Raw genomic sequence first — 23,992 nt, 5'->3', positions numbered from 1 at the left:
TTCTTCTTCTTTAAAAGTTAGGACTTTTATGTTTAAGGCACACTTTTTCTTTTAGCAAATGTGAATTGCTTTGAATTTTAGTCTGGTACCAATCAGTCCATTTTGTTTATTTTTGAATTATTGCCTTCATTTGGAATGAATTTAAAGGAAGATGGCGATTTCCATTTTTATTTTGCCAAAGAAATATACACATGGTATACAGTGTGTGTGTGTGTGTGTGTGTGTGTGTGTGTGTGTGTGTGAGAGAGATGAAAAAATATATTGGAAAATAAGTAGATAAAGGGATGACTTAAGTCAGATCTCTAGTCATTTAACTTTTCCTTCAGAGGGTACACAAATGTAGGGGCATATAATCTGTGCAAGTGTTTTTTGAAACATACGTAAATTATTCTTCATGAAATGCTACCTGCTGGTTTTTTCAGTTTCCCTGATTCTGCCATTACAATTTTTACTTCTTTTTCATCAGAGATATTTTATATTCTAGTTATATATAACCTTTTAACTTGGGAAAGAAGTAGAAATTTCTCTTTCTAAAAGTAGACATTTTAAAATACTAAGTTATTAGCTCCTGAATTTTTAAAATTTTTAAACCGTAGGACCTTGAAACTACTTTTTTATTTAAAGGAGATTTCCATGTATACGCAATATACATATTTTAAATGTATGTGTGCATGTGTGTATACACACATACACACACACACGATATATATATATTACATATATATACACATACCATATATATAATTAAAAATATCAAATTACAAATGGTTGCTTATGTATATAAATTATAGCCAGCACCCAAAATTAATTCTTGAGTAAAAGCTTCTAAGTCTTGCAAAATCTAGTAATTAAATATTTATTGTCATATTTATGATAATGTATATAATATGTGTGATCACACTGTATGAAAAGAAGAAAACGACCTGCAGCTAGAATGAGTAATATGCATAAAGGAATTTGACCTACAAAGCATTGCTTTTTGTAAGAAAAAAGCAGTGGCCACTGATTCCTTTCCTAAATTTTCATTTAGCTTTTGGGGTGAGAAATAATGTCCTTTGATAAATTCATGAATCTCATGAAAGTCAACAATTGTCACCAAACTGATGTATGTAATGAAATCCTTAAAGGTCTCTTGGAATACACACACACACACACACACACACACACACACACACACACACACACACAAAAGAAGGCGAAAAAGAGAGAAATCAAGGAAGAGGAGAGACGTATTCATATTTTTAAAATGCATAATTGATGTGCTAAATTTTCTTTAAGACAGTCACCTACCTATATATAAGAGATTTATTCATACTTATTTTCATGTTGTAAAAATGAAATAAATATGGCAACTTTGTATACATTTTGTGCATATATGCCTAAATATGTGCTATGGATATTGAATTATATATGCATGTCAAATGCTTCCTCAGTTATTCAATATCTTCTAAAATCTAATATCTCTTGATGCTCAGTATCTCCTATAATTAAGGAAGAAGGAATGTAATGTTCATTGAATGCCTGAGACATGCCAACACAGCATTCAGTATTCTGATTATGATCACTGAGTTGTGTGTGAACTGAGAGAATCTCTAACATAGTAATAAAAATGAATCACAAAATATTGATGTCTTACTTTTCATCCATTAAAAACAATAATTATTAGGTGCCATGTAAGACGCTCTCCTAGGTACTCTTATTGCTTCATTTTTTTTTCACAGTGTTCTGTACACATAGTTAATTATATTTCTTCTCAATGACCTGGAAAACTCATGGAATTTTCTCTCTTTAAGATAATATTATTGGTATTTTAACCACACTTATAAGATATGACATTGCTTTAATGAAAATAAAAGCAACTAGCAAAATCTCACTAACGTGTTAGTGCTGAAATATTCCAATGGATTGATTTGTGTATGTGTACATATACATACACAAATACACACACACACACCATATGCCACTTCTCCTACTCCTGCAAATTGCTCAGAAGCTCAAGCAAACAAAGCTTATTCCTTTTCTTTCCTGTCATATATACTCTAAACGTGGTGCATAATTTATTAATTTTCTTTTACATTTCACGGAAGTGAAACTGTATTCAGCCTGAGCCCTATTTTCTGTTACGATGGCTGTCATTTATATTTTATGAATAAAGCACCACTTAAAGTATAATTCTTTGATCACAGTATATATGTATGTGTCCTCACATACACATGTTTGAACAGAATATGTTTATCGAAATTAGCAGAATCCTTTCTTCTGATCGAGGTCAACTCAATGAACTATTGTTAATTAAATGCCTACTATGTACAATGCATTTATAATGCATAGATTAAAAGAAAAATAGGCTCTTTCTTCAGAAGCCCCTGTCCTCTGGGAGTGACCTGCACTCTATCCCCTGTACCTAAATGCTAAAAAAGCAGAGCAATTTGATGATTTAAGACAATTTAATAGTAAATGAAAAACTAAGGCAGAATTGGTATTCAAATTAAATTGGTATTCCAAAAACTGACAACAAAGTGCCTCCTTATGAAGAAGAGTAGTTTTGATACATTTCAGATAAATCTGAAAATGCGGAATAATACAAGAAAACAGCTAAATCATTTTTTCTGGATCTCTTTTTTTCTTTTATGTGTTTTAAATTTCAACTTCTCTGTGAATATTTCAAATATTTTTATTTTAACAGCTTGGTAATTGATGGTGTATGTGTGTCTTTTTTATATTCTTATTACTCCACAATAGAGAGAAGTGTTCATTCTTTTAGGCAAATCACTTTAAAAAAGCAATTTGTGGTAATTTGTTATTTTTGGTTATTTGTATTTTCTGCAGAAATTGTGAACAGTTTGATATTGTTGATCTAGAGTAAAAATAATGCCAATAGAAAAAGAATATAAACGTGAGGCGGGGGAAAACAAATGTTAGAAAAGTTAGTTGCCGTGTTATATTTTCAGAGCCCTTCTCATGAAATAAAATCTCACATACCAGGAGTTTTGTATCTCAGGATGTGCTGCCAGGCCTCAGTATTGGTTTCCTGATTTTGCGTTCAGTGTATGAAATGTCAAAGAACAAAATGATTTTAACTGTTCCTTTGGTGGGAATGACTCGAGGGGTCGTCTTGAGAGGGCTTGATGTGATGAGGTAGTTCTTGCTTTGGTATGTGATACAGTGCGATTAACAAACTCCAGATCACACAGAAAACCGGGTCCGAGTAAGGTTATTAAGTGCAGTTCCCTCCCCAAGACAATCTTTTGCCATGCACTGATATGGTGGTACTGGAGGGGAAATAAATATATATAAAAAGCAAAGACAATCATTGCTTTCTTCTTGAGCAGCTGCAGCCAGTCCGACTAATGGACGTGCAAAAGCAGAAACTGGCAGCACAAGGTATGTGTTCGTTTTTACAGATGGTACTGCAGACAAGTTGGTAATGGAAAAGGAAGTCGTGTACGTGAGCTATTTGAAAGGGGGGGGATGGAAGGGGGGCAGCCTATTACAGTACTTTCCTGTGTAATTGACTGTGTGAGTTATTGAAGAAGCAGTTTTCCCATGAAAGATTTCAGTTATTACAAAATTACATCATTATTGTTAAGGAAAGTTATACGTCCAAGTTGTCTTTTTAAAATAATGTTATTAAAACTTTAAAAATCAGCTTGGATTTTTCCTGTCTGCACAGTACCTATGTAATGAAATTATCTGCTCATGTTTGGTTTTACCTATAACGGTCAGAATTCTTATTTAAAGACACATCTTCCTGTTGAACAATAACATAACAATACTAGGCACTTATTTTAACTATTTGAAAGACGTATTTTAATACCCATGTATTTTTGTGTCCTGAGGATACACAAAATTGAATAAAAATAAGATAACATTCTAAAAGAATTTTTCATAGGTTCAAAAATTAACTGAAGTTCAAGTTTATTTCCCTTAGGACCTCCCCTTCACCTTCCCCCACCCCCTATACTTAAAAGTCATAAAGAGTGATATGGTACGAGAAGTCTTCCCAATATAGTATTGTCAAATATTTAGTCCAAATTGTATACTTGGTGTCAGGGTAACTTGTTGACATGTTTGCAGTCTCTTAACATGATTCTTAACTGTTTTAAACTTCTATATATTTAACTCTGTATTTCCAAAAGTTTTTTTGTTGTTTAAGTGGAAAAAAGTGGCAATTACCATCTTTCTGCTGAGCAAACTACATGCAGTGTTTTAACATCCAATTATACTGTATCCTCCTATCTTGATAACCTGTAAAAAGTTTAGAGTTAAGAATATTTTGGTCTTTGCTGTTCTGTAATGAAATGGAAACTATATCACACTTGAAAAGTATCAAAGTCAATTCCATAGATAGATGAAAATATATATATTTTATATACGATAATGGGGGAAATGTTTTAGGGAAAATAATTATAAATATTTTCATATTATCTAAATCTGAGGAATTTGGTCAAATATCTCACTTTGGAATCTTGAATAATGATGATACCTAACACATTGCAAAAGGTCTCGATCAGGACACATACAAATATATAAAGAAAATCTAGTAAATTGTTACCTGAACATACATGTTTACAAAATTTGTCAAAAGCCCAGCACCATTTTTCCTCCCATGTCTGACCAAGGCAAATGCAAACAAAAACAGAAATCCTAGGTCACAGCCATTCTCCCATGTAACTGGCATTCATACGGGCTAAGTCAGTGGTGTCGCTAATTTCTAGTTTTCGGTAGAGGCTTATTTCACATACTTTTTTTTCCCCCCTTGCTTGAGACAAAAGAATCAAAACACGTGAACTACACTTACCCCCTTCCCCAGCACTACCTTCCATCAGCCAAATGCCATGTCCCTCTGGCTATGACTGTATCTATCAACCTCAAAACAGATCGTTGCCATATCTGATCAAGGATGAGTCATTTATTTCTGGTACTTCAAAACTTGCATAATTTTGATCAGCTGTTGTAAGGTGGCTTGAAGAGATAAGGATCCTTGAAAGCCAAGCTATGGTAAAATATTTTTGGTAAAAATTCCCCAATCACCTCTTTAGTAAGAGGGCCTAAAACATGGTTAAGAACTGTGGCTCTGAAGCAAGGGAAACCTGGGTTAGTATCTTAGCCCTACTATTTAACAAGTTGAAAAATGTTTCTAAGCCTTAGTTTTCTCATCTGTAAGGTGGAGCGAATAATAATAATAACAACAACAAAACAACAACATAATAATAAAGATGTTCTACAATGAAACTAAATCTGTAATATATTATCCTACACAATGTACTTTTTAAAATATTAGATGTATGATGATGATTATTAAAGAAGGGGTACAATGTAGTCAAACAAGAGAATTCTACCAGATAATTGATTGAAAAATGGTTTTTAGAATACAATCCTTGTTTTTGCCTAGACTTAGAGACTAGAATGTATTTTTTAACACTAGATAACTCAAAGACTCACTCTCAGTCTTTACCTCATCAATAAAAGAAATAGAATAATAATACCTAATAATTCACTTTGAATCTAAACTGGGATAATACATATGGAGGGTTCTTAACCTTGGGATCCACATAAAACCTTTGGATACATTTTATAAAGAACATTCTTTTGAACAGCCTGAAATGACTTGAAAAATATTCTAGATATTTTTTGGGGGTGAGAGTGTCATAAATCTTATCAAAAGGTTTATGTCTTCCAAGAATATTTAGGAACCATTGAGAAACTACTGGTGTATACATAAATGCCTTGAAGATGGTAACACTTCATGCTTCAGTTATCTGTTAACTAATATGAAAGAATTATTGATTATTATTTGGTATTTTCTGTTCTTTTCAAAATAACAATCATAGTCATCTATTTTAAAGGCAACCCTAAATAGATAGTATATAAAATAACTATTTGTCTCTTTAATTAAGTACTTAGAAGCTAAGCCCTCTGGACTTCAGGACTTTTCTGGAACAGATCTCTATCACCAAGATTTTTATTTTTTATACTGTAAGGAATTCCCATAATAAATGTGTTTTCTAAATATATTTAAATAAAATGTGCAGTAAATTTGTTAGAACAGAATCAATTCTGGTATTTTCATGCTAAAGTTTATTGACAAGGTACTAAAATTGTTTAACTATGCCTCCAAAAAGCCTCTTTTTTTTTCCTTTTCTGTGTCAGATTTTGGCACTGGCATAAAAGAAAGTCCCTATAAAACAACTCTCCAACCATTGTTACAGCAAAAGGTGAAAATGGATCCATGGTGGCAGAAATTGAAGGAGTAGGAGACTTGAGTAGTTCTTTTGTCAATAATGACTTTCACGTGGAATGAAAAAAGACAGCGCAGACATAAATTTTCAACCATATTTTTAGCAGACCAAATACAGAACCAAAGACAGAACATTACAGAAACGGCATGGCTTAAAACTCCAAAGATCTGGGTTTTTTGGTCCTGGTCTGTTACGGAATTTGTATATGGCATTGTATGTTTGGTTTGCTCATTACCAAATATATGAGGTAAGTCAAAAAAAAAAATGGAGATGGAGTGCTTTAGACCTGTGTAATGGGTTCTTTTTTCTGTATGATATATTTCTAAGTTCTGTAGATTTTAGGAATCCATATAAATAATTTAAAGTGTGGTATATACATTGAGAAATCTTGATTTTTCTGGTGTCCCACTCTAAGAGACATTAATTGCATCTCAGAAGAAATGGAACTAATGAGTTCAGCACACTAACATTTCCTGATGTGCTGGGCACCTCTCATGTGGTCACGTGTCAGTGGAGTAAGTTTTAGGCACATTTGTACCTGGGTACAATATATGATGCTGGAGTGTGTATTGCCTCAAGTCCTGGAGGAGGTGGTTCCATTGCTCCTAGCCAGGGATGTCAGCTTTGTTTACACTGGTCTCCATTATTATTGCTGATGTGTTGAGGAAGTGAATTTAATAAGCAGGGTAAACAGGTTTTGTTTCCAAACTCTGAGATAGGTGATTATAAGATGGGTACTTGGCTGAACCTTGTAGAATCTCTTCAGTTTTCTGGCAGGAAATCTGAGGGCAAAGAGGGCTGTTTTCAGGCAGGCAGGTACTTGCCATACAGCCCATTTCACCTGATTGTTCACAATTTTATTTAGAACAAAAGTCAGCCAAGGTCTTGGTAACTATCACTTTCTGTTGGCAGAATTCTTTCCCTGTTTGTGCTAAAATATTGGCCAGCCTGTTGTCTGATAAAATTTTGGCTGTTAATTTAAAGGTGTGCATTGCAAACCACCATCTATTTTTAAGTAGTTTTAGTTCTGCATTCTATATATTCTTTAGGGTCTACTGGTGTGTAGTCAATAACTGATTAATTCTGTATTTGGGTAGAACTAGGAGGGGGTGGGGATATGACTTTCTATATCTCTTAGTGGTAACAACTAAATAGTAATAACGACTAAAGTAATAGTCACCATTTATTCAGCAATTAATGAATGTTACTATATCTATATGATATTATAGACATATGTATATGATAGTAATGAACACATTATTTAACTCATATCACCTTTTTTGATAGTAGGAAAGTATTACTGATAGGACATTATTACACATATTTATGAAGGAGCACAGAGAGTGTACCCTCTGATTATTAGATAACTTTCATCCTTTAAATGAGATTTATTCATGGGAAATACTTTGGTTTCTTCATAAAAGTTTCCATATAATTTACATGAATTAAACTGTCATTCTTTGAGAACAATCTGTTTGTGTCATATTACCTCTATACTTAGTGTGTTTTTAGCAGATTCTACTGGAAACTCTGAGAGAACAGTCTTTGTCATATACTTCACTATAACTTCTAGCTCAGTGCCAGGCACATGGTGGACATTCAATAACTGTTCCTTGAACTGAAATGAATTAAAATTACCATTGAAATTTTATTATTGCAAAATGGTTCCTGAAGTCTCTATCATAGCCATCTGTGCATTTCTCTAAAGTGAAATTCACAAAGGATTCTTGATATAATCGAATAAACAAATTATCTAAATAGTTAAAATATTTGAGATGCATCCAGACTTACAGCACATATATCAAATTTCAAATTGATTTGATTTAAAATGGCTAAGATATAAAACCATTTAAAAATGTGAGTAAATACTCTGCCCATCAAGGCTTATTATATAATTACGTGGTTTGAGTATGGTTCTTACAGAAAATTATTATAAAGAATATTTTCTGCACAAATTCCTTCACCAATGGAGACTTTTAATATCTTGGAGATGAATATTCATGTGTTTAAATGTTAAGCCACTTGAATGAATTATTCAATCAAATTTACTGTTTATTAATCAAATGAAATCAGTTCTTTGTTAACAATGAAATTTGAAAACCTTAAAGTGTTTATTTTTACCTGATCTTCAAATAATACAAAAAAGCAATAAATCAGTTGAACCAATTTAATTTTTTTTTTTTGCTAAAATCACATCTAAGTTTATTAGCACATTTACCAAAGCTCAACACAGAGTGATATATAACTAATTTAAGTTTCCTAAAAGCAAAACTTGAATCAGAAGCTTTGAGAAAAATCTTAATGATAATGATACAATATAGTAGTTAGCTGTGAACCTAATGACTAAAGATTTTTTTGTCATTATATTTCTCGGGATACTCCACAGCAGGAAAAAAAAAAAAATTATGTTGGATTTAAGTATATTTATATTAAAATATGGGTGTGTCCATTTTCCATTTCAAATCCTGGCATAGATAATTGTCCAAATTCATCACCTAATTGTTGTTGTAAAAGTCAGTATTGTGGTTATAATACATTTGAAATAAGTGATCCAAAGAACTCTCAGTAATTGTCACTGAAAAGCACTTGCTTGGCCAATCACTGGACTGGCCTCAGAATTCCTTGCAGTTAACTGTTCCTACTACCATCCTTCCCTTTCACACAGGAAATTACCAGCCAACAGAAATAATATGGAGGCAACACAAATTCGACCTAAAAGTTACTAGGCAAATTACTAACGCTTGAAGTTAAAAAAAAAAAAAAAATCTGTTTCTCGAATTGTTGATTCTGGAATTTTCTCTGTAGAAATTTTCAGTTGAGGAGACTTTCATGTAGATTTGGGTTTTCCGCCAGCCTTTCTTTACTCTTGTCCCTTGTTGACCCCACATAGAAGAAGATCCCATGTGTTAGTTAGAAAAGGCCAGCAACAGAGGATGTTATGGCTGTGTGTGGCTTTGGATCTGTAAGAGAGCGCTTTCCCTCAGACTGAGAGGAGAGTAAGAATGTTGCTAAATATGCCTCTCAGGTGTGCTGCTGATGTTATCTGCCAGCTACATATTGCTATCATTTTCTTTCCCAGAAGCGTCTTTATTCAGATGACTTGATATTTTTCTCTCCTCTACAAGGTCATGAAGGTACAAAGTGTTAGTAACTCCTTGAAACAGCATGTAGGAAAAGGAAAAACAATCTTAATCATATTTAAACATACACAAGCACATGTAGAATCATCAGCAATGTGTGACCATCACGACGTACATAAAGGAGAGCTGGAACTTCGTGCTACCTGACCGTGTATTCTTAGGACCTAACAAGTACCTGACTTTAGCCATTTCTTATAAAGAAGTGTGCGGAATGTAGGATTGGAAAATTAATTCTCTTGATTTTATTTTCTGCATCATTAGCTGTCACTGCCCGACGGGGGATAAATTTGTCAATCTGAATGGGCTATTTTAAACAGAAAAGACAAAAAAAATTCTCCAAAAATAGGAGTGACTACTAATGATAAAAATAATAGCTGCGGAGATTATCTGCAACTTTTTTAACGTTTAGCTGCTCAAGACAGAGCACTGTCCTAGGTTCTTATTACTTAGACTATTTGATGATTGTTAGGGGACATGATTTCTGTCTTTTACAAACGTGGTGTAAAGGAGAATGACAAAATATTTTAAAACTATGTCATGCATGATAAACAATGAATGAAATAAGGTCTTTAGTGCTGTTCTTTCTCTTTAACAAGGGCAAGCTTGTTTTTAAAAAGTGGGGCAGGGGAAACTTCTATTCTGCTTCCCCTTGGCAACAGACTGCTTCTCTGCACTCGATTGGGCTAAGGACGTTGATAACTTCAAACAAAATGCCTTGCAATGTTCAGCCAGCTTGCGTTATACAAAGTGAGAACTAAGTCAGGGCTCTCAAGTCTGTTGCAGTTTAGAGAGAGATGAGGCACAGTTCTGTGAATCTGTGGTCCCACAGCTGGGGACAGTATTTCTTTTACCTGCTCTGCTGCTTGCAGAAATTCCAAGTGCACCAAAAATAAGGTTCTGCAGTGCTTACCAAAGTGATAAATTTGTTTAGATGGGAGGTAACTTAATGGGTGAAATATTTCTCACCTACCTCCCACTCTCTACCCCTACACAAGCACGCTCCTATTGAATTCTAGGTGTGAACACCTAGGTATTTCACTCTGACTCAACTTTCCATTCTCATATTTGATAAGATTGACACAAGCGAAAGGCATTTGATAGTATCCAACTCTTATGTTTTAAGCACATCTAAAATATTTAATAAGTAGATTCAGGAGATTAAAGCAAATCTAAGGAAATATTCTTCTCTTACAAAAGAAATATAACTTGTTGAGCATTTACTATGTCTCTGGCACTGTTTCAACTGCATCCATTAACCCACATGAATACTCAACAGCAGCTCGAGCTCTAAAGATGGGGAGACATGTAAACAGCAAGAAATGAAGTAACACCCAAAGTTGCACCCACAAAAGATGGAAACATATTTTGAATACAGGTAGTCTGAATCCTAAATCTGATTTTTAATCTCCATGCCACACTGACTCCAAGTGAGCGAATCCAAAGTACTCCTGATAGATTTTTAAAAAGATACTCTTTAGCCAAAATATATTGGAGCGGCCTTTATTGGAGCAGAAGTACTGCTTAATGCAAGATACACCTGTGGAAACTACTGTAATTTCAAGATTTTCCTTCTAACTAATGAAGGGCATTTTCTTTGCAAGAGAATTAAGCACAAAATTGTGCAAGGATTAAAATGCTCTGAAACCAGGATTACACCCAGTTTGGCAAGCTGTGTCAAGCACCCAGGGCAGAAGGAAAGAAAAGCAGGCTGGAGTGAATGGTTACACATTCAGATTTGAGCCTCTGCCACATATGTGGGTTAGTTTCCAAATGGACATTTACATTGCCTTTATGTGAATCAAGTTGGTGTTTATTTGCCAAACGTGTTATTTAAATCTAGGGAAAAGACAGCATAGCCCCAGGGAAATTTCACAATTACAACCTAACTAGGTTCCCCAACTTACTTCGGATAAAGGGGGCCCCAGAGTGTTTGATAAACACAGCCTCTAATAGTTCATTGATTTTCAGGAGGCAGCAGTCTCTACTTTTGCGGTAGGTCCCCACTGGGACTTGTGGACTAACACCCAGTGTTTGCTCTTGCTCTTAGTGAGATTTAGAAACGTACAGCACATTCCTGGTCTTGACTTGAGGGGAGGAAGAAAAAGGGGAGCCAGAGATTATCTTTGTGAAAAATCTAGCTTTTATTACATCACCTAAAGTAGCACAACCTGCTACACTAATGAAATCGTGTTCTTGGTTGAAAAGGGCAATTGTTAGCCTGACTTGGTGCTCGCTAAAAACATTCCCCAATCTTGTTAAATTATTGCTCTCATTTCAGATTTTTATGGCTGTGCAGCTTACCAGCCCTCATTTCTTTACGTTTCATTCATTTTCCTTGTATTGATGATTAATGGAGGATGTCGAATGTTAGAGTGAGCAGGCATCAGCAATTGCAAGATCATAATTAGTTTAGCTGACGAGGGCCTCTGATAGCACTTGCATCTGGATGGAAAAATTACCCTATAGGGAACTGGCTGCTCACCAGGTCTTTTTAGTGATACATTGTGAAACACCCGATGAATCAAATGCCCTTTCAATGCCAAGAAAGTGTTCCAGTCTTGAAGCCAAAATTATGTCTGCAGAAAGCTTTCCATTTGAAATGTATCAGAGTACAATTATAACCATTGTATTTTCTTGGCAAGGATACCGCTGGTCTACAGTATGGAGTCAAGTTAAATAAATTGCCTAAATTTTATGAATCCCCGAAATTTCGACTTTCAGTGTTTGTAATTTTAAATTTATAAGAAAATTAGGTTCCAGCAAGACTTTTTCCACTCCTTATCTAACATGCATATTTTATCATTAAAGGCTTTGCTTCCTAGAGAAAGGAGAGCAGAGTTGCAATTCAGGCCGCCTTTTTTTTTTTTTTTTTTTCTTTTCTTGCAAGAGAATTCCATTTCCTGCCTGTTAGTATTTGTGCCTACAAACACAGCCCGACTTTTGTTTCAGTGAGAAGTTTAATGGAATCATTACTCGATAGCAAGAGTGGAACAAGCCATACTAATTATCTACTTTTAAGTATTCTTAGATTATTTTTGAATCTGGTGATTTACAGAATTCCACCCACTAACATCAATTTGTATTCGGAAATGCTTGTGATTTCCGAGCCTGAGTCAAATAAAATAATGAAATAGCCATTGATGGGACCGGATTGTATGGCTTGAGCAGGCACCTCGTAAGGGTTCTCATTAGTAAACTACACTTCTAGTTGGCTGAAGTTTCTACTGGTTCTCTCCGCTTCAGAAAATACAGAGTGTTCCCTTTCAGATTTTGCAATTGCAAACCAAAGACCTGAATCGAGTGTCTTATATTCTCTGAAACGTATGTTACATGAATGACATATAAAAAGGCACAAATCAGGCTTAATTTTAAATGGTTTACATCCTGTACTTATTCCAAGCTCGATGGTATTTTAAAGCTCAGGTGCCATGGGCTCCTCTTTTTCCAAAGTATGTTAAACATATTGCCATGTTCTGTCTTCTGACTTTTGTTTTGACACTTTTAAAAGGTATATTTTAGGGTTCAGCATTTAGGAGCCATCATTAAAGGCACAAAACCCAAAGTTCAAAAAGTTAAAGTTGTTTCTGTGAAAAGCCTTTGGTGTTGCGCACACCTCATCCATCACTGTAGGGTTAATTATAATGAAAATCAGTGGTGCCTATTAAACACAATTGAACCTGACCTCATTATGGGCAGTGTGGTTTTATACTGTCATTGTTGCTAGTCTGAAGACAAAACTCCTGGGTTGATTTGGTCTAACTCCAGTGATCATGTGACTCCCCTCTGACCTTGTGTTTTTCCTGTTTCAGAGGCGTAGAGGCTCGGGTGTCTTTTGTGCCAATTGCTTGACCACGAAGACCTCTCTCTGGCGAAAGAATGCAAATGGTGGATATGTATGCAACGCGTGTGGCCTCTACCAGAAGCTTCACTCGGTAAGAACTTGTTAGGCTGTTTCACAAAAAGCTTTCGGAAGCAGCCGGGTTTGTGGTGTGCTAAGTACCATTCCCTGGTTTGCAGTGCCTGCCCCCGCAGAATAGAATACAGTCACTTTGAGCGCATGTGTGATTTATGGCGAAATGGCCTTAGATGTTGTGGGGAGATACCTTTGAGATCATTAGTGATGCATTATGCTTCTTTTGATTTAAAAGAGGATAAGGATGGATTTCTGTGAACTTCATATAACAGATAGTTGAACGAAGGTTATCAGAATTCGGTGAACTTAATTTAGGTAGAAAGGAGACAGCTTCTTAAAAGTTCAAAAATATATAAAAAAGTTGTTTTAGTTCTAAAAAGAGGACTCTCCCATGTTCAGCATAAAATATAGAACAGGGAGAGAATGCTCATTTTCCGGTTTGCCTTTGGAATTTGCAAGTGTCATCTTAGCCGCTTTGGGGGCTGGTGTTTGGGCACAGTGAGAAGACTGGTTCAGAACGAGGACCCGAAAATGCCAGGTGGGTCTCTGCAGTGCTTTCAGTGCATATTTAGGCGAAGTAACTAAGTGCCCAAATAGCACACAGCAGAGGAAATTGCACAGGTGCCCTGTGTTTTAAGGTCTCTGGCTGGCTTCTCTCTGTGGCTCACTGGGGTATTTCCAGTAATTTCTTACCAAATTTTAGTCAGAATCCTATACTAAATTTTAAACTTATAAATTTCCCCATCTGTACATGCATTTGACTTCCTGAAGGATATTTTTTTAGTTTAGAAAGTTTATCTGCTGACAAGGGCTGCCTTTAAAAATAGGAATACCCCATTTAGTAAATAGAAGTCTGTTTCCTCTTCCTTTTTCATTTCGTTTGGTATTTTACCATAGCCCTTAGCACAGCCAATGAGTAGATTACAAATACAGGGAATAAAATTTTAGACAAACTGTCCTCATAAATGGACCGTTGGAAGCACTCTTTGAAAAATGGGTGCCGCCAACAATACTAATTGGTGATAAACTGTAAAAAACCTTAGTTATTAACATGTAGCTAGTAGATTTTCCCCACCAGCATCACATACCTTACTCTTTTTTAACCTTCACCACTTAAGCACAGCAATAAGCTTCCATTTAATGAGTACTGACATTAATGATTTTAACTGAACTCTGGCCAATCATAGGCCAGGAATTAATTAAACTACCGCTCTTCCAGCTTATGATAATTTAACAACTGTATCAAACTTTTTTCTTATAATTATTTTAATATTCATTTCTCCAGAGAGGAGATGTTTTCCAATTTTGAGTTTTTAATAAATCGGGAATTTAACTACATAAAGGTTATGCTCACATTTCATGTCAAAGATTGCCACAAAGGTTAGGGAATTTTAAAAAAGGTATTAATGCAGATCTCAGGTTTCTTTCTAAGGTAGAGATTACTGCATATTTTTATAACGCGAATATGAGTTCTTTATACACCTGAACATTCTGAACGAAATAAGTGAATATGGCTTATCCATGGGATGTGTCATTTTCATTCTGAAACCATTAATTGAACAGTCAATAACAAGTGTGTTATCTTTCTTTCCTTCAAAATACCTTCGTGACACTAGAAACATTCCAAAAAGGATTTATATTTGCATATTGTTTGAAGTATAAAAGATACTCTCTTGCTTTAAGATACATTCTTTCTAGGAATAACTTACAAATTACATATTGCATATATTTATATTTTACATGGAGATTAGTTCCTCATTTCAGTAATCTTTTAGAAAAGTCAGATCTCAGCCCATTTAAAGATTCTTCTAAATTTTTAATCTGTAAATATACATTAATTTATTAAACTTATTTTGATTTTATAAATGAAAGAGCTCTTACAAGTAGACTTTATTATAGTCTCATCTGTGGATTTTAGTTATAAAGTATAAACACCAATTGAACATATACATAAATACCAACCATAATACTTACGCTGAATAAAATACTTAAGCTGAGGAAAAGTCAGCATTCAATTTAAGTACAGAGTACAAAGTTAGAATGACAGATCGGCTAATTGAACCAAGGCCCAAATGAATTTAGATTTTCAACAGAAAACAAATACTTCATCTGTTAACAAGTTAAATCTTCCCTACTGAGTGTAAAATATTATTAAAGGAAGAGAAATAACAGTGAAAGGTAAAAGAAACAAAAACTAAAACTAAAACTCTCATCAACGTGGCTTTGATTACCTGATATCTTTCCTCAGGATTCGTTCGGTCAGTTTGATTTTTTTGTGTGTGCATGCCTTGATATTTTATATTTTATATTCACATTTGCAGTTATTTAGAAGAATGTATGTATTAGTCAGCTCAGACTGCTGTAACAAAATCCCATAGACTAGGTGGCTTAAACAACAGAAATTGATTTTCCCACAGTCTGGAGGCCGAGAGGCAGAGGGCGGTCAGAGGGCCAACTTGATCGGGTCCCAGTGGGAACCCTCTTCCTGGCTTCTCACTGCATCTTCATTTAACCTGTTTACCTCCCAAAGACCGCGCTCCGTCCAGATACAGCTACATCGTGGGTTAAAGATTCACCATATGAAGTGGGACGGAGGCGGTAGGGGGGACGCAGTTCAGTCTATAGCAATGGATAAATTTTCTACAGTTATCATCAAACCCTATTTCCTATATTACTACATTGACATCTTAGCACATTACTCAGAAGTTGAGAAATGTCAGAAAGATCGCATTTGTTTACATAACTTTCTATGCGGTTTTATCACTACACGGTGCATTTCCAAATTTATTATTTAATTTAGAAAAGCCATTTGTAAGTAAATTAAAGTTTCTGGTCCTCCCTACAAAGATGGGCATGATTTAATTAGGCTAAAAGAGTATGCTTTGGTTTCTTCCTCTGGTCCTGCTTAGGGCAAAAAAGAGAAGATTTAGCAGATCTATAACGTAAAACCTATCCATGCTTTGAACTTAAGCATGGTTTCTATTTGCGAGGAATTGTTAATGCATTTCAATGTATTTTTAATGTTTTCCTTTTATGTGTTGTGTGTGCGTTCCCTGCAGACTCCTAGGCCTTTAAACATCATCAAACAAAACAATGGTGAGCAGATTATTAGGAGAAGAACAAGAAAGCGCCTTAACCCAGAGGCACTTCAGGCCGAGCAGCTCAACAAACAGCAGAGAGGTGGCAGTGAGGAGCAGGTCAATGGAAGCCCCTTAGAGAGGAGGTCAGAAGATCATTTAACCGAAAGTCACCAGAGGGAAATTCCGCTCCCGAGCCTGAGCAAATACGAAGCCCAGGGTTCATTGACTAAAAGCCATTCTGCTCAGCAGCCAGTCCTGGTCAGCCAAACTCTGGATATTCACAAAAGGATGCAACCTTTGCACATTCAGATAAAAAGCCCTCAGGAAAGTACTGGAGACCCAGGAAATAGTTCATCCGTGTCTGAAGGGAAAGGAAGTTCTGAGAGAGGCAGTCCCATAGAAAAGTACATGAGACCTGCGAAACACCCAAATTATTCACCACCAGGCAGCCCTATCGAAAAGTACCAGTACCCCCTTTTCGGACTGCCGTTTGTACATAATGACTTCCAGAGTGAAGCTGATTGGCTGCGGTTCTGGAGTAAATACAAGCTCTCCGTTCCTGGGAACCCGCACTACTTGAGTCACGTGCCTGGCCTACCAAATCCTTGCCAAAACTATGTGCCTTATCCCACCTTCAATCTGCCTCCTCATTTTTCAGCTGTTGGATCAGACAATGACATTCCTCTAGATTTGGCGATCAAGCATTCCAGACCTGGGCCAACTGCAAACGGTGCCTCCAAGGAGAAAACGAAGGCGCCGTCAAATGTAAAAAATGAAGGTCCCTTGAATGTAGTAAAAACAGAGAAAGTTGATAGAAGTACTCAAGATGAACTGTCAACAAAATGTGTGCACTGTGGCATTGTCTTTCTGGATGAAGTGATGTATGCTTTGCATATGAGTTGCCATGGTGACAGTGGGCCTTTCCAGTGCAGCATATGCCAGCATCTTTGCACGGACAAATATGACTTCACAACGCATATCCAGAGGGGCCTGCATAGGAACAATGCACAAGCGGAAAAAAATGGAAAACCTAAAGAGTAAAACCTTAGCACTTAGCACAATTAAATAGAAATAGGTTTTCTTGATGGGAATTCAATAGCTTGTAATGTCTTATGAAGACCTATTAAAACAAAATACTTCATAGAGCCTGCCTTATCCAACATGAAATTCCCTTCTTTTATTATTCTTTCTTTTAATGAGTAGGTTACCAAGATTTTCAAAATGAGACAGATGGTCAGTGAGAAAAAAAAAAAAATGGAAGATGGCATGTAGTCATCACGTTCTAGAACCTAGTAAGCCAGAACCATCTCGGTGAATGTGCTCGGTGGAAACGACCCAAGAGAAGTATCACCAGACCATAATTATTGTATTTATAAAGAAAGAGGTCAAAGCTGTCTAGAATTTGGAAGGTTTTACACATTATGAGTCTAAAGCAGTACTGGGCTGGCCATTGGCCCATTTGTTCAAAAACCCATGAATTTTGGTTGCCTAAATTTAGAAAGTATCATGAAATCCTAGGCAGACGAGGAGAAATCTAATCTCCAGGGCAGTGAAAGGAAAATGGTGTCCCCCTTACATCAGGCTCCTCTCATTGACCATGTTTCAGATTTAGACCTAGAAATGTGAGCTGTGATTCGGCTTGGTGTGAGGTCAGCAAGAAAAGTGACAGATGGTGGCACAATGTTTTTGGCCAGCCCTGCCTGTACATACACATGCACACCCTCTCTGATTTTTTTTGTCCTTTAGATGTTCAAATACTCCTTTCGAAAGTAGTCCTTTTGTTTGCAATTTAGGTTCATTTTGTCCAAATATATATACGTTTTTAAAAACCAGCGTCCTCAGTGCTTATGTAGTAACTTTATTTTAGCCAGGTATTTTCTTTCTTGTATGTGATGAACCAGTGTGGATTTGTTTTTTAAGACTCCTCTTGGTCACTAATCTCACTTGGCACGTTATAACTAAAGGGATCCCTTCAGTTCAAAAGAATAGATGGATACAAAAGTTTAGACCGTGGGCTTAATTTGTTTAGAACATACGGTATTTCTCCACAAGGTAACCTGCTGTATTTATTTATTTTCTTTTGGTTAAATGTAATTTCCAAACTTTGTGGTCAGGCAGCATCTAAGGTTACATTACCACAAACTGACGGTATGTGTACCAATCCATCCCTTCATTAGATTTATACAGGTTTAGTTAAGTAGCATTAAATAGGATTCTTAGAAGTATGTCTTCATAGTACTTTTAATACTTAAGGCTTTGTAAAACTATCCATGAAGGGAAAGCTCCTCAGCATAACTGCTCAGGGAAATAGGGCTAAATAACTGAACATTAAATAATTGGTTAAAGGTGCTGTTAGTCGAGCCTCAATGCTTGCTACAAGGATGTATGTACAAGGACTGACTTTAATAATTTGCATTATATCGTCCCAACCAGTAGTTTATTTTTTGTCACGGAGATGTAGAAGATATTACAAGCTACTGGATGCACTGTCAGATTAACTTATTTCATTAAAGAAGTTGGGAGAACAAATAGGAAAAAAAAAAACTTATTTTTCTAGTAAATATTAATGTATTACATTTCAAATAATGGTGCCTGACATATTGAATAATTATTTTCTACAGTGTACGTATGCAACAAAGATATTCCATCATGCATTAGAGTCAGTTCTGGCTCTGCCTAGCTGTTTACATTTGCAAATGTAGCAAACAAGGTAATGAAGCAACTATTTCTATTGCGGTAGATATCTTGTGTGTGTGTGTGTGTGTGTGTGTGTGTGTGTGTGTGTGAGTGTGTGTATATGTGCATTAAAATTGTAAACGGTAACATGAAACAAATGAAAGTTCTTGATATAATGTTATGGAAAACAAGAAGGAAATGAAAATATTTTTATGCCTACTTAGGAAAAAAAGGGTAGCACTATTCATTCCAAGTACTTTTTTTTTTTTAATTTTTAAGCTCTTAAGTCACATTGTTATGCTTAAAATGATACACATATATCCTTTTTATTGCTTTGTCTATGTTTCAGATGAAACATTTCAGAAATTATTTTGATAAGTGCTGCTGGAATCTGCAGCACTGATGTTTTTATTGCATTCTGTAGTCGCATTTGCACTCCATTTTTACATTAATTCGCAGTTGCTTTGCATTGTTTTGTTTTGTTTGGGTTTTGTTTCTTTTTCACAATGCCAGGTCTTCGGTTCTTAAAGTTGGATGGCAGGTAGAGAGTTCAACCAGTTCCTGACTGTTGTAGTGAATGAAATGTCTTTCTGATGTCGGTGTTGTCATTTCCATTCTTGCATTTTCGTTTTCATGTTAAAAAGAGAGAGAGACAGAGAAAGAAAGAAATCAGGACTAAGCCTTCTGCTCCAGTTTCATTTTTAAAGGGCTCTATTCTGATCTCACCTGTCCGGTAGCTCTGATTCACATAAACTGAAATAAAGAAATGGAATGAGGAGCTTTGATATTCAAATTATGTGACCATGATTTATCTTTCTTAAGAATTTAAAGAATGCATCTCAAATGTACAGGCAGACTTGAGAGGTGGCAATTAAAGATATAACAAAGATTTTCCAAATAATAACACAATATTTAATTTTCTTAGAAAAAAGACTAGCAACAAAGTGTGCTCTGGCAATCCTCAAGCATGTGGACTGCTCAAATCAGCAAAATACCAGAAGTTTGGCTAAGTTGGGCAATTTTTACAAGTATGACTTTGGGGGCAAAATGACTCCATCAGCAATTTCTTCAGTGTGTCAGACACAAACAGGTTGTTCACTTTTGGCATGTGTGCCTTTTTATTTTCATCTGACTTGTTTTTCTCAGACAGACTTGGTAATAATGTTTAGCATTGGGAAATACAGATCATTAATCTTGGAATATTTATGGTCAGTCTACTTTCAGTAGAATATTCTTGGATAGCATTGACACTTAGATCTTATTCCATATTCCTTTATTATTGATTATTTTATTTTCATTTTTGTTATACATATTTTGTTGGAGAAGAGGTTGAGCTTTTTCGAAAAGAAGAAAATTTATCATAACACTAAAATACCCCTTGTATGTTCCATCTTTCAAAATATATTACAAAAATGGTTAGTTGTTATTTTTATTTTATTTGGTTTTAAGATGTGTGAGTCATTTTGTTGTCTTAAGTTGTCATTTTTAAATGACCTATTTAGGGACTTGATTTTTTTTTTTTTTTTTTTTTTTGAGAATTTCCAGGACGATTTAGGAATTTCCCCTCTTGGAAAAGACTTCCCCTATAATGAAAACTATATGCCAGGTAAAATTGTATGCCATTTAAAAACTGTCTTTGAAAATTACTTGTCTGTATTCTGAATCAAGCTTTGGATCAATCAAACTGTGAGCCAGGACCAGCTCATACATTCTCATTCTCCTTTTCTCACTCTTCCTCCCTTCCTCTCTCACCTATCTATTCATAAGGTTGTTGGGGATAGAAAAAGCCTAAAGAGCCAGCCCACCTCACAAAGTTGTGGATTGAGAGACATGACACGACTCTTAAGTATATGAGAAAAGGATGAAGCTCTAAACGTTAACACATTAACTCTATAGTTAAAAAGGGAAAGAGCCTGCCCATTCTTTCTACATGACATATTGAGATGTTCTTTTAAAAAGTCAGCTTTTAAGATAGTGTTTTATTCTAAACTGTTCTCTTTTAGTAAAGGTAGATTTTAGAAAGCAAGCATGGGGATTCTTTTCTAAGACAATAAATGACAAGAAGAAAAAAGTGATTACCTTTGACAGCTCTTTGTTGAAGCCTGTGGTAGCACATTATGTTTATGATTGCACATGTGCACATAATCTATTATGATCCAATGCAAATACAGCTCCAAAAATATTAAATGTATATATATATATTTTGAAATGCCTGAGGATATACGTTTTCTTAATAAATTGAAGAGTATCAATACTGCTATTAAAATAATTATTAGCCTCCTGCTGTGTGGCTGCCAAACATCACAAGGTGACATGTCTTGAGACCTCGAACTCCCTGCCTGTTTAGTTAGTGAACATTAATGCAGTTCTCAAGGGGGAATGGCTTTCATCCTGCGTTGGAAGTGTGGAGTAAAGAAGCTGGCTGTCGGCTTCCATATAATGTGCCAGCCTTTGGCCTAAAGTTTACACGAGCTCACAGCTTCCTGTCTTCGAGTCGAGGGCCGTGGCAAAAAACGCAACGTGTCTTTGGTGAGCAAGTAGGTGAAGACTTGCTGACTGTCCTAGATCACAGGAGAAAATGGAGGAATCGAAATCAACCCGAATAGGAAACTAAATGTGCTAACCAAAGGTAGGTACTGTTAGGTGGAATTCTATCAGCAGGCAACTGTCAATGAGAAGAGGATAGAAAGATGTGCATCGAGACCTTGAAGGGCTGTGTTATTTTCCCAAAGAAAGACTTGGCCAAGGACAGAAGGCACAGCTTCTTTGAAGAGCAATTCCTCTTGGTTTTCCAATTACCGTTCCATAGACAGTGGACTCGACGTGTTCCTGGTAGCGGTGCAATTGTTTAGAAAGCATCCTTGTTTAATCACAGTAATTAGGACCTCCGGAAGATGCTAGGGCAGAAGTGTGTCAAGTCAGGGATGAAGAAAATGTGAAACTCAACATTGATCCACACACGGAAACTGGATAATGTATGCTCATGTGTTGTTCTCTTGAATGGAAAGGTAGAGCTGTAAGCTTCACTCCATCCTACACCAGAATAAAAGCAGGAGTAACTTTACATGGAAATAACATTTAGCCTTCATCAGAGAAAACGATCCTTCAAGATCCATAAGTCCCAAAACTGTATTCTGATTTTACCCCGGTTGTCTTTCATTATATGACCTGCAGCAAATCACTTTTTCTTTTTGTGCCTCAGGTTCCTCACCTGTAAAATGGAAAAATATATATATATTAATAATATTAATAATAATAATAATAATGGTAATATAGTACTTGTTTGTAAAGCACTTTGAGACCCTTGGTTGAGAGGCACCACAGGAGTGCCAAGTATTATTATATGGCTAAGGGGCTTATTTAAATTCTCAGTTCCCAAGGGCCAAGAAAGGTTGGGGTCATTTTTGTTAGAAATGAGCTGTAAATATCATAACTAGACAGCCTATAATGTTGGCTATGAAGAGGCAAAACTATTACAAGGCTGATAAAACCATAGTTTCTTAATGGCTACCAACAAGGCAAATATCACAAAAAGAAATGCCAAATTCCTTAGGATGGACAATTTGACTACGTGGACAATTTGGGGGGTGGGAAGGGAATGGGAAACATCTCAAAATGCCAATGTAAAATTAACTTACAGCAATATTCACCAGCAGAAAATGTCTTTCATATGGAATGATTTCATGTTGCTAAGAAAAAATTCAATTTGTAGTCCTGATTTGAATATTAGAATGTTGGCTATAATAGCTCTGTTCTTACAACACATGGATTTTTTTTTTGTTTTGTTTTATTTAATTTTGTTTTCATAGTGCATGTTCATTTCTACTCACAAACATGTTCTTGGTGTATTTCTTATGCAAACAGTCTTCAGGCAGCAAAGATGTCTGTTACATCTAAACTTGAATAATAAAGTTTTACCACCAGTTATACATAATGGCGTTGGTATGGTTTATATGGATTCACTTTCATCTATGTAGCAATATTAAATACACACCATTGTAATGCATAGACAGGCTCTAATGAATTGAGATGGTGAAATCACCATAAAAAAAAATAATAATAAGACTAAGATTGAAAAGCCTGGACTTTCTCAACTTGTTTTATTTTGCTTTGCTTCCCCCCCCCCCTTTTAACCAACAAATCTCTTATTGATAGACTTTATGTAAAAAAATTATACTAGTTCTTTTAGGAAGATTAACAATAAAAAATTTGTGTTTGTTTCAAAAACATTTATTGAGTATCCAATATTGAGTGTTGAGTATTGGGTAATGATTATGTTGCGATATGTGATATCTCCAGCTTTTGAAGTTTAACCTTGATTCTGTTCAGTATACCCATATGAATATGATATGAGGGTCCTGGTAAACCATCTCGAGAAGTTTATATTAATAATATGGCATGCCTTGTTTTGTTTGCTTAAAATGAAATTAATCAGAGGAGGTTTCCCGAAGGGTGATTTTGAAAGAGGAGAGAGGCAGAAGAAATCCAGGTAGGAGAAAGGACCTGAGAACACTCACCCAAGTGTCTTTAATCAGCAGGAAAAGTACAAAAAGTTCAAGACGTAAAGGATATAAATAACTCATTGCTTCAGAAGATTTGTTTTGAAAATTTTAAGTTAATTAGGATCTACCCTCCTTGCACAATCTTCACTTCTCATTTTTACGAACCTAACTTAACAAATCCTTTATTTTTTCTAGCTCTTTCTTCCTTGTTTTGAAAACAGCAGAGTAGAGGCTTTGAGGGGCTTTCATAATGGTAATGCGCTGTTTAAAAGCTGGAGGCAACATTCTCTAGATACGTGTGTGGTAATAGCACGTAATGTGATTTCTTTTCCTTATTTAGAATTTAATTCTTCCATCAGGGACCTCTTTTCAGATAGAGGTGGATGGACTTTGTTCTCACCCAGGACTGTAGCATCCCTTTCAAGGAGAAATATGTGGC

At 35.5% G+C, this 23,992-nt stretch overlaps 1 protein-coding gene across 8 annotated transcripts in view; it reads left to right on the top strand.

Annotated features, from left to right (window-relative positions):
- TRPS1 (transcriptional repressor GATA binding 1) overlaps nucleotides 1-22,980 on the top strand; it is a 235,974-nt gene extending 212,994 nt beyond the window's left edge. For all 8 annotated transcript variants that reach the window (XM_016138170.2, XM_016138168.2, XM_016138165.2 and 5 more), the window contains 2 exons: nucleotides 13,192-13,314; nucleotides 16,355-22,980. In XM_016138170.2, coding sequence (XP_015993656.1) covers nucleotides 13,192-13,314; nucleotides 16,355-17,416 — 1,185 coding nt within the window. In that variant the 3' untranslated portion in view covers nucleotides 17,417-22,980. The remainder of the gene's footprint in view (nucleotides 1-13,191; nucleotides 13,315-16,354) is intronic.
- Nucleotides 22,981-23,992: the final 1,012 nt, after the last annotated feature.

Source organism: Rousettus aegyptiacus, unplaced genomic scaffold, assembly GCF_014176215.1.
Source record: "Rousettus aegyptiacus isolate mRouAeg1 unplaced genomic scaffold, mRouAeg1.p scaffold_m13_p_15, whole genome shotgun sequence".
In the NCBI taxonomy this organism is placed as follows: domain Eukaryota; kingdom Metazoa; phylum Chordata; class Mammalia; order Chiroptera; family Pteropodidae; genus Rousettus; species Rousettus aegyptiacus.
Note: the sequence above shows the minus strand (reverse complement) of the source record. Positions and strands in the feature narration are given on the sequence as shown.